This window comes from Gymnoscopelus microlampas (assembly GCF_963454915.1).
Source record: "Gymnoscopelus microlampas genome assembly, chromosome: 15".
NCBI classification, from domain to species: domain Eukaryota; kingdom Metazoa; phylum Chordata; class Actinopteri; order Myctophiformes; family Myctophidae; genus Gymnoscopelus; species Gymnoscopelus microlampas.
In genome coordinates, this window is record NC_139952.1 from 45,952,610 (window position 1) to 45,969,602 (window position 16,993).

A 16,993-nucleotide genomic window follows, 5' to 3' on the forward strand; every position below is an offset into this window, starting at 1 on the left:
TTACAGGTCACACAAACTATTGGTACATTATATCATTAACCTGGTGAAAATGAACTGTTAACTGTGATAAACAAATCTATTGATCTGTCTGTCAAGATTCAAGAGAATCAAGAGGCTTATTTGTCACTACTCATGCAGGTACAAGCAGTGAATTTATCTTTATGAACATCTGGAAAAAGCCAAGAGATGCAATTCTATAAGTGCCAGCCTGCCAGGTCACCCAAAATGATTTTATTTATTTACAATTGATTGGTGTGATTAGTAATTTATGATGATCCATTTGACGTCACTTTAAATATGAGTTAGTTAATTAAAACACTAACCAAGAGCTCCTGTGTTGTTGTGATAAACAAATAGAGCACAGTAATAATACCAAAGTTAATCGGGTCCATTTGGTTCCATTTGAACAATCTGAGTTAAACTGTCACTCAGGATTTGACAAAGCAACGGTGATATGGTCATGGCAAAATCATAATACATTAAAATGCATTTTGACATTTTCTGATACAATTATTGGGTTATGATGGCGAAAAACATGACAAAGGTAATATATTACCTGATCTTAACTATAACTAAATAACAGCCTCCCTTGATCCATGATAACCATATATTATTTCATATATAGATTATAATGCCTCATAATAGGTCATTTTGTGACGCGATTGATGTAATTATAATGACTTCTACTGCCTTACTCGGATCTCTTGTAATTATGTGTAGTTTCTGCCCCCTTCTGGACAGCACTTGTCATAACAAGACCACCTCAGACAGAAATTTATTAACAGAGCAAAGAAAAAACACTGTAAACATGCTTACTTCTTCACAACAGCAACTTTTACATGTATTGAAATGCCTTGTGTATGCAAATGGTAGTCAAGCTAATGTTTCCACTAAATATGAATTTAGAAAGAGGTTTGGGTTGGCTTGTGGGCCATCCTGTCAGCATGTACAAATGTTTTTAGATATCAGTACTTCCAAACTGTAAATACCTGCACACAAGCACTTAATCTGACCGGAACAATACAGGTGTAAAAACAGGACCCTTTCTTCATCAATATAAAGTCAGTATCATACTGAACAAATATTATTCCCAACACAAACATAAACAAACATCAAGTTTCAAGTGTGGACAAAACACCTTCTGAAACTTGACAAATAAAATCAAAAATATAGTATAGTAATAATTCAATATACAATACTAGAAAATGTGCTCCTCGAAGCACAGGTCTCCGGCAGTACTGTTCCTGATTAATCCTGTCTTACCTATTTATATTACATATTGTCACGTGTCACTTGACCAATGTTAGCTTGGCTGATGGAAGCTCACTTCAAAAAATATAAATGATTTTTTGAAGTGATACACGTATTTATAGGTTTCTATTTCGTCATGCGTCTCGCTAGCCAATCAAAGCACACCCTTTCAACATATTGTCACGTGAAGCTTGACCAATGTTAGCTTGGCGGACACACGGAAGGACGGAGACGAAAACATACTCTCCACCTCTGGCGGAGACAATAAAGGTATACACACATCACTCTTAGAGGACAATAAGCGAAAACTATTTTGAAGAATAATTTCCGTGCGTGTGTACAAATACCCATATTCATTTGCAATAGCTGTCCACAGCTCAATTCTATCGCACATTTGTGTAAAGTTAATAAATAAAACATCTGAAATGATTTCCCATCAAGCACTTGAAAGCCTTAACTGCAGTATTACATTCCTTCCCTCTGTGAGGTTATTCATATTTAACCCATTAAACTGGATTAATAAGTTAGAACCCCTAATAAGATGATTAGCTATTGACAGTAATTACAAGTTCATTTAACTGTGTTTTCCTGTATCCATTTTCCACTTACATCACTGATGCCTGACTACATTTCATGACAAAGGACACCTCCTCTGTGCCTTGCTCAAGGTCTAACACAATACTTGTGATTTTCAGACATAATGGAATGTTTTGGAATGTATGGTCACTATGCATCAAGTGAGGTTGTTTAAGTTATAGTTATCAGGTAAAATATTTCCTTTTATCACATCAGAAAACAAAATGAATTATAAATGTATAATGATTTTGCCATGACCTTGTTATCAATCTGTTACACTGAGTGATAGCTTAACTCTGAGAGAGTTCAAATGAAACCAAATGGACCTGATTAACATTGGTAATATTACTGTGATTATCACTGGAGCTCTATATTTATTTAATATAGCACTGCCCTGGGGCTCTTAGTTAGTGTTTAAAGTGACGTCAGTTATTAGAAGTTATTTATGACAACTTAACAATAAACAAATATTTTCAATGAATTGTAAAAAAAAAAAAAACATGTTGGCTACCTGGCACTTTTAGAATTGCATGATCTCATGGCTTTTCCCAGATGTTCAGATAGATCATTTCACGGCTTGTCCCTGCATCAATAGTGATACATAAGTATTGATTCTCTTGAATCTTGACAAGCAGACAGATCGATATCGATTATATATAGATTTGTTTATCACAAACCAATAGTCTTCTTCTGTCATGAAGACAACAACAGCGTTCAACACTTATTTTCACCAGGTTAATGATAGAATGTACAAGTAGTTTGTGTGACCTGCACCAGCCGGTCTGTAATGATGTGCTGGAGGGCTTTCCCATCCGTAGAGAAGGTTCTCCAACAAACTACACCACCCACAGTTAAGTGAGATTATAGTTAATGTACAAGTAGATGGTATTACCTGCTTGGCATTGCTGCCTGTCGCACCTCCTCCGGTGCCCACGGGTCAGCTGCAGGGTCATCAGCTAGGAACCACCATTCCTCAACGTTTCGCTCCTTTAATCACTAGAACGTCTCCTGGTGGCGGAGCAGTGACAGGGACGTCTCCCTGTCACCCCCTGCAGCTGACAGATGTTACCCCCTGCGGCTGTTGTCGGGGTTAGTTGTTCTTTCCCCAGCTCCTATCCTTCCTCCTCAACCAGAGCCAAAAGCTTCCTTTCTCGGCCTCTTCTGCCAGGTCTTTTATGGCCTTCCTCAGCTTCCCTCCTGTCACTCCTGCATCCCTCAGGAGGCGTGTGACTGACTGCCCCACGTAGCCTCGGCAACCGACCTCCACTGGGTAGATGGTGGCCTTCCAGCCGGCCTCCCGGCACTCAGCAGCCAGCTCTGAGTACTTGATTGATTGATTGATGTACTTTATTTAGTAAGACATGAGAACAACAGTACATGGAAGTACAAATTCACAATACAAGGTCTACTAAACTGGAAGACTCATAAAAGCACAGAGCTTGTTTCAAATGAGTTCCCCACGCACACAAATCATGATGACATATAAGAGACAGACAGATATACACAACTACTATAGAATGTCATACAATCAGTTTACAGGTTACTGGTATGAAGAGTGAGAAATATGTACAAAAGGAGAAGGAGAGAGGGGGGGGGGGGGGGTAGGGGGGTAGGTTAGGTTAGGACTTAGACAGGGGCCATTTTCCAATTGCAGCCTCCTGAAGGTGTATCTTTAGGGCTGTTTTGAAAGAGAGTAGGGTTTTACACTCCTTTACTCCTTTTGGTAGGGCGTTCCACATTTTTGATGAATAGCATGAGAACGAGTTACTTCCCTTTGTTGAGCCAAAAAAGGGTTGGACAAGGTTTGTGGAGCTGCCTCTGGTATTGTGATCGTGGACATCATTAACATTTTGGAAGTATTTTGACAAATACAGGGGGATCCCAATGTTGTGATATATCTTGAAGACCAGGCCCATAGCAAGTTGCTGTACTCTGTCCGCAACCCTAAGCCATCCAATCCTATCAAAATGATCAGGGGTTAGATGGATTTTGTAGTTGAGGCCAAGAAGTAGCCTTACAAGTTTGTTTTGGGATGTTTGGAGCCTTGTTTTTAAGGCCTTGGTGGTGTTGTGATACCATGAAGTACATGCATAATCGTAATGACCTTGTATGAGGGCCACTGCAAGAGTCTTCAGAGTCTTCTTACTGACTTTACGATCAATACTCCGCAAATAGCGTGTTTTTTTGTGGACCGTTTTGATCGTTTTTTCAGCATTTTTGTCACCAGAGAGGTCAGCCTCCAAGATAGAGCCCAGGTAGGTAATTTCGTTTTTTCTTTTGATGATATCATCACCCGCTTTGATCGTGAAGCTCTCTGCCTTTCTGAGGTTAGGAGTGGACCCAAAGAGGATGCATTCCGTTTTGCCCAGGTGTAATGAGAGCTTGTTGTCGGAGAGCCAGATGCAGATCTTGTTGAGTTCAGAGCTGAGAGTTTTCTCAACCTGCAGCCTGTCCCTGTCCGAGACTAGCAGGGCCGAGTCATCTGCGAACAGGAACAGGTTGCAGTCGCAGGCTGACGACATGTCATTCACATATATCAGGAACAGTAAGGGTCCTAGTATACTTCCTTGGGGAACACCACAAGTCACTGGGAGGGGGGGGGACTGGGTGCCGTTTACTTCCACCACTTGCTCCCTCCCTTCCAGGTAGGATCTCATCCAGTTCACTGACGTGTCATCAAAACCTATTGCTCTGAGCTTATTGATCATAATCGGGTGATTAACGGTGTCAAAAGCCTTCTGGAGGTCCAGCATGACCATGCCGCAATATTTGCCCTTTTCAATCTCTTGTTTGATAGAGTCGTTCAAATAGAGAAGGCATGTGTCAGTGGAGTGGTTTGTTCTGAAGCCAGATTGGAATTTGTAGATTAGATTTTTCTCGGCAAGATACTTGTCGACCTGTTCATAGACTATTTTTTCCATGACTTTCGAGATGGAGCTTAGAATAGAAATAGGGCGGTAGTTGCCAGGGTCTAATTGGTTTCCTTTTTTGAACAGAGGGGTCACCCTTGCTTTTTTGAAGTCGTTGGGGACCTGTCCCTGTGTGGTGGAGAGGTTGAATATGTGGGTAATGATTGGAGCAATGGAGGCGGCTGAGTCTTTTAGAAATTTGGGGGGGATATTGTCGAGGCCTGTGGCTCTGTGTTGATGAAGAGCACTCAATTTTTTAAACACCTCTTCTGTTTTCACAGGGGAGAGTTTAAAGTCATCTTTGCAAACACCCTGTTTTTCGTAAAATGAGACAACATACTCCTCACCATATCTCCCAGAGTGTGGAGGAAGTTTTTCAACCAAATCTGAGGCTACGGTCGTGAAGAATATGTTGAGGATTTTACTCACTTCGTGTTTGGATGAAATGAGAGTGTCATTCACCTTGAGGCTTAAGTTTGAAAGCCTGGTTTTCAATTTTTTGCTGCAGCCTAGGAGGTTCTTGAGTAGCCTCCAAAGCTCTCGTGGTTTTTTTTGATTTTCCTCAATCTTGTCATCGAGGTAGCTTTTTTCTGCTAACAGGAGCATGCTATTTACCTTGTTTCTTAGCTTGTTTTTTTTTTTTTGGCCTTCTTGCGCTCGAAGGCGGCCTCAATCCCCTCCTCTGATGGCACTGTCAGTTCGATGAGGTGCACCGCTCTTGCCTTGGTGGACCACACCACGATGTCAGGGCGGAGAGATGTAATTGTGATCTCCGTGGGGAACCGGAGCTGCTTCTTGAGATCAACTCTCATGTCCCACTCCTGGTCGGGGGAGAAGGGCCTCGATGTCTCTCTTGGCCTGTTGTTTCTTCGTCCACCCCCTTCCATGACAAAGCTGGTGTGGTTCTCTGCTGGTGGTTCTTTGCTGCCCCGTCGGCGCTCCTCCAGCACCTCAGCCAGTTTCCCCAGGACTTGGTCGTGGCGCCATCTATAGCGCCCCTGGGAGAGTGCGATCTTGCAGCCTGACAAGATGTGCTGGAGGCTTGCGTTGGGAGCACTGCAGAGTGAGCAGCATTCCTCATTCCCGACAACAAACTACACCACCCACAGTTAAGTGAGATTATATAGTTTTGGCTTACCGGTACCTACTTCTATGCAGGGAGAAACAAACTAACAAACTCCAAAAAACTATACTTGAACTAAACAAAGAGGTTTTTTAATCATACTTGCGTGGAAGAAAATGTCTCTTCACCGAGCGTTTCAATGTTGTAGCGCTCCTTTAGCAGCCGCTGCTTCTAAATTTCGCAGTTTTTCGCCTTTTTTTGTTTTTTTTAAGCCGTTTGGTGCCCCCCCAAGGTTGGTGCCCTGTGCTTCAGCACCTCAAGCCCCTTGGATAAGCCACCACTGGACGGACGGACGGGCAGGATGCAAAACATACAACATACTCTCGCCATGCCTTTCGGCCTGGCGGAGACAATAAAGGCAAACATGCCTGCAGAGAGCTTGTTCAGGACAATAATACTGTATTTAAGTATAATAATCGTGCACAGTAACTAAATCACATCCTTTTGAGACGCATGACAATGCATGCACACAAAGCCACTAACTTCCATCAACAGGTGTGATGATGAGGGGAGCAGGATTTGCACCATCAGTATCACAGTTGGACCAGAACATTGGGTAGAGTGTCTGCTCAAATGTGCAGCGTGTAAAACAGTGGAGCAGAGCCCTGCTATCAACATCATAAAAAGAAACCTCACGTCCATTATAATCCACAAACACCCCAATCTTGTTGGGCTTCATGCTCAGGGTGAGAGGGGTTGCTGTTGGTTTAATATAATGGCAGTAGTAGTCTCTTTTGTTTGGGTGGTATGAGTAGTATCCTTCCTTTTCCAACTGCAGCACCCAGTATTCCTGACGACGCCTGTCACGTTTGAAGGACTCCTCAATCACTCCTAACTTCCACTCTGTGTTTCCTTTAACCTCAACCTCATAATAGATCTTAGATGAGTTGAAGCACTGTTTACTCAAGACACAGCGCTCTCCAAACAGGTTATCGGTCCAGGATCCAGGAAGTATGGGCCTTCTGGCCCATACTCCTTTTCCATTCTGGGAGATGATGAGACCAGACTTTGCTGTAGCAGGGTCCAGGGTCACATATAGTGCAAAGCTTTTAGCAGTCTTCAGCTTGGCTTTAGGAATCACCTCCATTTCGTTATGTAGCATCTCTTCCAGCTGAGCGACAGCTGTCCACACGGTCTTCAGACTCTGAAAACTTTGGCCGTTGACCTTACTCAAATCAAGGACTTGTGGAATACTGGAAATTGACATAAATGTCTGAAGGAGATGGTGGTGGTCCTCAATGTGTGAGGACAGCTCCAGCTCAGTACTTTTCCTCTGAAGCACAGTGATGTCCTGCACCAGCTGTTTGATGAAGCGTTGAGCTTGCTCCTCAGCTGTTCTCCGTCTCTCCTCTATCTCCTCAATGAGCATAACCTGGTTGCTTTGAACAGCTGCCACTAGAGCACTGAACACCTTGACGGCATCTCCTTTTTCTTTTGCTGCTTCTACATTGTTCTTATTTAATAACTGTTTGAGCTCATAAACTCTCCACTGTCGATGCCAAATCTTCTGCTGTGCATCATACTTGATCTGACTGACCTTAGCTTGCCTCGTTTTGTACTCTTCCTCTAGTAGGACGGTGTCATGAGCCTTATGTTCCGTCTTCAGACACGTGACACAAATGCATTCCTGGTCACTTCTGCAGAAGATCTCCAGCAGCTTGCTGTGGTTCTTACACATCCTTGCCTGCAGGTTCGCCACAGGGTCAATCAGTTTGTGCTGCTTACAGGTTGCAACTCTGCGATGAGGCTCCAGGTGGGTTTCGCAGAACGAGGCTAGACAGACCAGACAGGACTTCATGGCGTTGTGCTTGGCAGCATCAGGACAGATGTCACAGGGAACCTGCCCTGCACTGACTGTGTGTTTGTGGGAACTGTCACTGATGGAAGGTCTTCTCTCTGGTGATCTCTTGTACAGGGCAGCCATCTCAGAGATCATAGTATTGGCCCCGGAGATCTGGTCTCCGACTGTAAGGGTTTTTACACAAGGGACAGTTACAGGTGACATTGCTGTCCCAGTATTTAGTGATGCAGACCTTGCAGAAGTTGTGTCCACATGGAATAGTTACAGGCTCAGTAAAAACATCCAAACAGATTGAACAGAGGAAGTGTTCTTAAGACATCGTGACACCACTGACCGAGGCCATAGCTGCAGGAGAGGAGAGGTGGACTGTTCACACGGCATTTGCAAGTGACCAGATCTGATCTGATCTGTCACAGATCTGTGTGTTCAGACTGATTTAAACAACGTCAACCCAAAGCCGCCCTGCGTCGACATATCTGCTTTGGTTACCGTGGTAACGACGAAGTCGTCATGACGTCACCACTTTTATCTCTTTATATGTGTTCGTAAAATTATTTATTTTCCTGACACTGCAGATATGACCTTGTGAACCCATTTTCTGCTATGCCGCGAGATATGTCGTCATATATTGCCTTGTTCCTATACATTCTTACAAGTTTCGCTTGTACTGAGGCATCCCCCCAAAGTGCTAGGAGACATTGAATATCTCCGTCTGTCCACTGAATGCTGCTCGCCATTTCTTCTGTAAAACGTATGCTGCACTATTCATTACACCCCTTGGGCGCTCGTAAATCAAAATCAATTCTCACACTCTGTAATGATGTCAGTGGCGCTCGGCCCGTGCTGCAAGTGAGGTTTTGGACAGTTTGATATGTGACTTGGGTGGTTAGATCAGGTTACTGCGTTCAGACTCATCTTTAGAAATCAGATTTGAATCAGATTTGAAACCACATCTGAATGTGGCTCAGGTCGGATTTGTAAAAATCGGATTCCATGTGACCTGTCTCTGTTCACACTACATAAAGAAAAATCGGATTCCAATCTGGATGTGATTCAGGCTAGATTCAGGCTGGATTTGGCTGCCAGTGTAAACAGGCCCTTTGATCCTATTTTTAATATCTGAAATCTAGAGTTGCAATACCAACAGTTGACAGCTCATACATCCAAACAGAAAAATCTGATTGAATTAAATAACGTTGGTCACAATTTCATTAACGTTTTGCTATTGTTTTGTTAAAAATCTGATTGAATTAAATAACGTTGCTCACAATTTCATTAACGTTTTGTTATTGAAAACGACTAAACAAGCGCTTCCAAACTCCAACATAACATGTCTATGGTGGATTTTTATGAAACAAAAACTTGGCAGATACAAAGAGGATCCAAGCTTTCTGGTTTGGATGTATGAGCTGTCAAGGGTTGGTATTGCAACTCTAGATTCCAGATAAAAATAGGATCTAAGAGTTGCTTGCGGCTAATTATGCCATATGTGACAAACACAAGAACATTTTACTGTGTAGGCCTATACTAGATGCTCCTCCCTGGCATCCTTATATGTCCTAGCCTGGCATTGCCAGACTGATCACAAACATTCACATGTTCAGTCTGGCAATGCCAGGCTACTGTATGTATCTTTTACTCCTAATTCTCTTTTGATATCTTTGCGTGTATCAAATTATGATTGGTAGCAACATTTTGCAGGATTTTCATCAAATTAAAGGGGGAAAGTGCTATTGCGTGAGGGCATGGCCACAGGAACAGACGTATGAACTCATTTTCAAATACAACAGCATTGCTAGGATAATATATAATGTGTTGCTGCTGTGAAGAAGTAAGCATGTTTACAGTGTTTCTCTTTGCTCTATTTGTTAATTCAATGCTGTCTGAGGTTGTCTTGGTATTGTTATGACACATGCTGTCCACAGGGGGGCAGAAATGGCAAATAAGTCAAAGGGATCATAGTGTAAGGCAGTAGAAGTCATGGAACATCATAAACAACTTATAATCACATGATAGTTGTAGCCTACTTGTATAACAAAATGACAAAATATAAGGCATTATAATGCATATATAAAATAAAGCATGGTCATCATGCATCAAGCAAGGCTGTCAGTTATAGTCAAGATCAGGCAATATATTTCACTTGTTTATAAAATAAAATAAGGTTTGCACATTGGCAAAAAACAAGCTCCACTGTTTATCGCTTGAATCAACGTTGATCACACATCAACCTTGTGTGATCAATGTTTTGATCACACAAGGATCTTCCTCGAAAATCCTTGTGTGATGGAAATGCTGATTAAAGCAATACACAGTATTGTTTGTCCTGCACCTGGGCACTTGGACGTGCATGCACTACCCTTTCAATATATTTACCTTTGTCATGTTCTTGGCCATCATTATTAATCATTTCATCAGAAAATGTCAAAATGCATAGTAACGTGCTGAGTGACAGTTTAACACAGAAATGGACTCGATTAACATTGGTAATGCTGTGTTCATCTGGTGCTCTATATTTATTTCATAACTTAACACAGCACAGTCCTGCAACTCTAGTGATTTAAGTAATGAACTCATATTTAAAGTGATGTCAAATGGATCATCAGTTATTCATGAAATCTGAACAATAGGCTAATATTTTCAATGAATTGTAAATAAAATAGTTTTTGGCTACCTGGCACTTTTTGAATTGCATGATCCCATGGCCTTTCCCAAATGTTCAGATAGATAATTTCACAGCTTGTACCTGCATGAAGTGAAAAATAAGTCTCTTGATTCATACACTGTTAAACTGTTATTTTCACCAGATAGAATGTACCAGTAGTTTGTGTGACATGCACCATCCGGTCTGTAATGATGTGCAGGAGGGCTTTCCTTTCTGTAGGGAAAGTTCCTCAACAAACTACACTACCCACAATTCAAAGTGTGATTACTTAATGTTTTGGCTAACCTACTTTTATGAATGGGAAAACACCTAAAAAAAAAAACTGTACAAGAATACACTATACTTAAACAAAACAAATCATACTTAGACCTATAGTAAGTTCATACAGGACCACATCAAGTAAGTAATTCAAATTGGTTATCTTTATTTATTTAGAAACTATACAATAACAAGCATAACAGATCCAAGAGGATAACAAAGCAGAAAAGGCAACAAGCAATCCCCACAAACTTCTCCCAAATCCAATTTCTTTATGGACTTAAACAGAAATTAACATAAGAAGAAAGAAAGAAAATGCAATAGGGAATATGATTACCGGTATACCATATGACATTGTTTACAGGTTAGAGCAGGCAATGTTTAAATTATTCAACTTGAACAATTTTACCACAATTTAAAAAGGAATAATCCAAAATAAGTACAATAATACTGTGTAAGTACAATCATACAGTAAGTGTGCACAGTAACTAAATCACATCCTCTCGTGTGCACAGTAACTAAATAACATCCTTGTGTGACACATGACAATGAATGTATACAGTCAAAGTCTGTTCTGTACAATAATACTGTATAAGTACAATCATAATTGTGCTAAATCACATCCTTTTGTGACACATGAAAATGCATACAGACAAAGTCACTAACTTCCATCAACAGGTGTGATGATGAGAGGAGCATCATCAGTATCACTGTTGCACCAGAACATTGGGTAGAGTTTCTCCTCAAATGTGCAGCCTGTGAAACAGTGGAGCAGATCCCTGTTATCAACATCATAAAAAGATACCTCACGTCCATTATAATCCACAAACACCCCAATCTTCTTGGGCTTCACAGGCAGGAAGAGAGAGAGACCAGTAGACCAGGAGTAGCTGTGTTTTTTGTTTTCGTGGCATGAGTAGTTTCCTTTCTCCAGCTGCAGCACCCAGTATACCTGATGATGCATGTCACCTAGAAAGGACTCCTCAATCACTCCTATCTTCCACTCTGTGTTTCCTTTAACTTGAACCTCATAATAGATCTTAGATGAGCGGATGCCCGTTTTACTCAGTACACAGCGCTGAGAGAAGTCACTCCAGTAATGTGACTGTCTGCTGAACCTTACTTGTTTTCCATCTTCAGAGAGAATGAGACTGGACTTTGCTGTAGCAGGGTCCAGGGTCACATCTAGTGCATAGTGTTGCTGTGCCCTCTTCAGCTTGGCTTTAGGAACCACCTCCATTTTGTCATGTAGCATCTCCTCCAGCTGAGCGACAGCTGTCCACACAGGTTTCAGACTCTGAACATTTTGGGCGTTTAACATACTCAAAGGAAATACATGCGGAATACTGGAAATTGACAGGAACTTCTGAAGGAGATGGTGGTGGTCCTCAGTGTGTGAAGACAGCTCCAGCCTAGTACTTTTCCTCTGAAGCAAAGCGATGTCCCGCTCCAGCAGTTTGATGAAGAGTTGAGCTTGCTCCTCAGCTTCTCGCCGCCTCTCCTCTATCTCCTCAATGAGCATAACCTGGTTGCTTTGAACAGCTGCCACTAGAGCACTGAACACCTTGATGGCGTCTCCTTTGTCTTTTGCTGCTTCTACATTGTTCTCATCTAAGAACTGTTTGAGCTCATGAACCCTGCTCTGTCGTTGCGTTATCATCTGCTGTGCATCAGACCTGATTTTGTCGAGTTTAGCTTGCTTTGTTTTGTACTCTTCCTCTAGTAGGACGGTGTCATGAGCCTTATGTTCCGTCTTCAGACACGTGACACAAATGCATTCCTGGTCGCTTCTGCAGAAGATCTCCAGCAGCTTGCCGTGGTTCTTACACATCCTCGCCTCCAGGTTCACCACAGGGTCAATCAGTTTGTGCTTCTTGCAGGTTGCAACTCTGCGATGAGGCTCCAGGTGGGTTTCACAGAACGAGGCTAGACAGACCAGACAGGACTTCAGGGCCTTGCGCTTATCAGCATCAGGGCAGATGTCACAGGGAACCTGCCATGGACTGACTGTGTCTTGGTGGGAACTGTCACTGATGGAAGGTCTAACCTCAGTCGACCTCTTGTACAGGGCAGCCACCTCAGAGATCATAGTATTGATGCAGAAATCTGGTCTCTGACCGTAAGGATTTTTACATAAGGGACAGTGACAGGTGACATTGCTGTCCCAGTATTGAGTGATGCAGACCTTGCAGAAGTTGTGTCCACATGGAATAGTTACAGGCTCCGTAAAAACATCCAAACAGATTGAACAGAGGACGTGTTCTTCAGACAAGACATCACTGACCGAGGCCATAGCTGCAGGAGAGGAGAGAGTTGGGGAAGTGGAAGGAGACATGAAAGGAGAGAGAGATCACTTTATAATATGTCAGATCTGTGACAAATGCATTGTGAGCTTACAGATCGGCTATTTTCACTATGTTTAAAAAAAAATAAAAAATTGTTCATTAAATCGTAATCAAGGCAAAACTTTGAAATAATCGTGATCTTGATTTACAGTCTTATCGCCATGCCCTAATTTAATATCTAACATTTAGAACTGTCTGAGTGGAACTGTCAACTCATTCAATGAGTGAGAGACCCTGCTCAGTGCTCACATGCACAAACACGTCACCATCTCATCCATTTATCATGCTGTGTTGAACCCCAAATCCAATGTTCCCCCAATATATATTACTATACAATAAGTAGTTCTGGTCACGTATTCTGTTTCTGATTGGGCGGAAAAGGCTCTAAAGCTGTGTTCAAAGCACACTTAGCCTTACTCAAATGAAAAATAACAAAAAAAACCTCAAACAATAAATACAAATAGCCTATTACTCTGCCACTGATTAGAAGAAATATAGGCTCTATCCTGTTATTCAGCCTTGACATTACACTGTAAATTAAACGTGTTAATTTAACTCTGAGTGCGCAAAAGAAGCCACATTAAGAAAATGAAGAAATGTGTGTTTAATCCCAGGACCTGTCCTGCTCATTTTGTGTCATTCGCACTTATATGGTTGGGGGGGGGGGGGGGGTTGTATTCGTTCATCATGGTCACACAGGGCCGGACATATAAACACAAACACATTTGGCACTGTGAGGAACCGTAACTCATTGACTATGTGGGGATCTGATATTTTTAAAGTAGCTACTGTAAAAGTAAGGGCCAGTGGTTCTCAACCTGTGGGTTGGGTCCCCACATGAATTGGGTCCCCACATGACAGTGAAGTGAGAATTTAAGGACTTTTTAATACCTTAAAAAAAGAGAAAAGAAATTACTGCGTCAAAAGTAATCAACAAACTATACTATAAAAACTGATCTGCAAGCTCACGCCTCGGAATAATATTTATCTGTGGAACCGAGTCAAACTAAAAGTAATGCCTTAACTACTACAATTCCAAGTGCTTGTCAGGGTTGGTGGGTCCCCAGTTCAGATATTGTGGGGGGTCCCCAGTTCAAATATGATTATTTGTGGGGTTGCAGCCTAAAAAGGTTGAGCAACTTGAGCACCACTGATTTAAACCACTAAATGAACAACAAAACACATACATGCTCTTTTTTCCACCCTTCACAATGTAAGAAGTCAAATCAGTCTATGAATCAACTAAGCCATTTATATATGGTTAATATAGCTAGCCAGCATACTATAGTCAGTGGTACTTATTTGCATTTAAACCTCGAATAATAAGAGAAAACTAAGTTAGTGGATATCCTACAATAACATTGACTGAACTCACCTAGATGGGGTTGTAGTGGATGGTGTCACTGCTTTGTCTTCACGTATACATTTCAACAGAGCCCAGGTGTCTCTAAAAGAGTTGAGGTTTAACTTCAGTTTTATTTGAAAAGACTCTCCTCCTCTCTAGGCTCTATTTATGTCAGCCATATTGCCATGAATTTGGTCCAGACCTCCTTCACAGGTGTTACCAATCAACACTGATTAACACTCTGATAGATGGAAAGTAATTGAGTACATGTACTCAAGTACTGTACCTAATTAGAAATTTGAGGATTTTGTTTACTTTACTGGATCATTTTAAATGTTCAGTACTTTTACTCCTACTCCAATACATCTCAGAGGCAAATATTGTACTTTTTACTCTATTACAATTATTTGAAAACTTTAGTTACTAGTTACTTTGTAGATTTATATTATTACAAAATATGCATTTACCACTTTATCCCTATATACTTTGTCTATTTGAAAATAGCAGATCTACAAGCTCACAATGCGGCGCTTTGCGACTTGCTGTGAGCTTGTAGATCTGCTATTTTCAAAAGATTTGTATACATTTTGAACACTTGTGTGAAATTGGACATTCTGCACAATGAGTACTTTCTACTTTTGGTACTTTAAGTACATTTTGATAGCAATACCTTTGTAGTTTACTCAGGTAAATTTAAAATACCAGACTTTTACTTGTAACTGAGTGTTTCTACATTGCCTTATTGATAGTTTTTACTTATGTAAAGATGTGAGTACTTTTTCCACCAGTGAATAGACCAAGACAACCAGTGATTTTTGGCTCCATGGTTCAATAGGGTCTGGCTGCAGACTGAAGGAGAGACTGAAGCGCAAAATGAGCACGTGACCGGGGGGCGGGACCTCCTCTGATGGAAACCTCCTTTCGTGGACCTCGTCCAGAGAACGGAAACGGAAATGTAGGGGTGTTTCATGACGGAGGCGCGCCGACTCAGCAGACCTTGAGGCTGAGGAGTCGCGCCCGAGCGCCTCCAGGCGCGAGTGCCCGCGACGACCAGCCGAAGGTCTGCTAGTCGACTCAGCGCCGTCCGAGTTATGTACCGATAGGGACAGAATCGTAAATATTTTTGGTGGGGACTGCGTTTACCCCAACTCGTTTCACTCAACTCGCCTGTGGTCTCTCCCCGGCGGTAAAAAGGCATACCGCCGGTATGCCTTTGTTTTATATGTTCTAAAAGTAACAGGGCTGCAAGTAATAGTAACAGGGTTGCAAGCAACAGGATTGCAAATCTATGCTAATGTTAGCTTTTTATCAGGAATAGAAGCTAGCTGTTTAGCTAGATGTTAGCATTTACCAAGAGGACAAACTCACATAAATGAATAAGTAAATATTTTTTGTCAAGTATTTATCTTATTCTGGAAATATGCATAACAGGGTTGCGTGAGGTAGGTTGAGACATTCAAGTAAGGCTGACAATGTTATAAAAATATGAATAAAAGAAGAGAGGAGATGTCTTTGCTCTACCCATGATGTTAGGAAAGTGTTTGATGATGTCACTTCTAGTGTGTCATGTGACTCACACTTTTCTTCTTCTTTTACCATGCTAAAAGGTTTAAGGTAACAGGGTTGCATGCAAGTTGTGGGACACAGGTTCCTTGCATAATAATACTTATTTAAAATATTAGGTTAATTAAAACATATGTTTTCACATCTACAAGAGACATTTATGAACAAAATAATGCAAAAGAAAGTAGATTTAAATGTCATTTTAACAGTTTTATCTGAGATTCAATTTGGCAACCAAGGGGGTGGGACAAGAGAAAACTTGCATTTTAGGGGTACTACAGACTTATTTGGTATTTTAAAAAAATATGTTTTAAAAAAAATTCTCCAAGTTGATTTTGATTTGGTCTCAGGACAAGTACAAGTTACACAACAAATGCATTATTTAGTATTTTGTAAATGGATTATTTGACATTTCTTGGGTGGGACGTAAAATGTCCTCCAATTCTGGAATGACCCTTGTAATGCTTTTGCTAACATCCCAAATACCCCTGATGTCGTTTTTGTTGACACCAGTCACAAGGGGGTTTTGATTCTGGTGGTGGTCTGTGTCTTTGATCTATACATGGACCAGGCTTTCCAAGATAAGCTTTCTAAGTACCAACCGCTACTGAGAATCATAACAAACCTTGGGTACAGATGCAAATTCTCTGTACTCATATTTGGAAGCCTGGGCCATGTATATAAGCTGACCACGAGTAGCCTGACAATCGCTGGCATGACAAAAAGCAAAGCCAAACAACTTGCGAAATATTGCTCTGTTTCAGCTGGCAGTTTGTCTGTGTGGAGGAGAAGGTGTCATGTGTATCCTTAGGGATACACACTGTGTAAACCACTTAAAGCGATGATAGTTATAGTGATCACCCGCTTATACTTGGGAGGGAATCATTCTTATACAAATGTTTAAATAATTCCCTTACGGTGATCAAGTCATCTGCTTACTGTGTTAATTTTGATTATTGTAATAAAATTGTAAAATAAAATTGGCTACCTAAAGATAGTATGTTTTTAATGGAGATAAAACTATTACATTTTTTCCTGTCCATGATTTGAATATTCACACAATGAAACTTGGTGTTCCTCAGGATACCTTGTGCAGTTTACTGAAACAACAAGAAACAGTCATGACTGCTAGTGATAAAGACAGTAAATGAATGCCC

The 16,993-nt window shown here is 41.3% G+C and overlaps 1 protein-coding gene across 1 annotated transcript; it reads right to left on the reverse strand.

Annotated features, from left to right (window-relative positions):
- Positions 1-11,244: 11,244 nt before the first annotated feature.
- On the reverse strand, positions 11,245-12,876 carry LOC311061817 (E3 ubiquitin-protein ligase TRIM39-like; the record flags this gene model as incomplete). Its single annotated transcript, XM_084080514.1, has 1 exon — positions 11,245-12,876. The coding sequence occupies one exon, from the start codon at positions 12,874-12,876 to the stop codon at positions 11,245-11,247; it is 1,632 nt and encodes a 543-aa protein (XP_083936640.1).
- Positions 12,877-16,993: the final 4,117 nt, after the last annotated feature.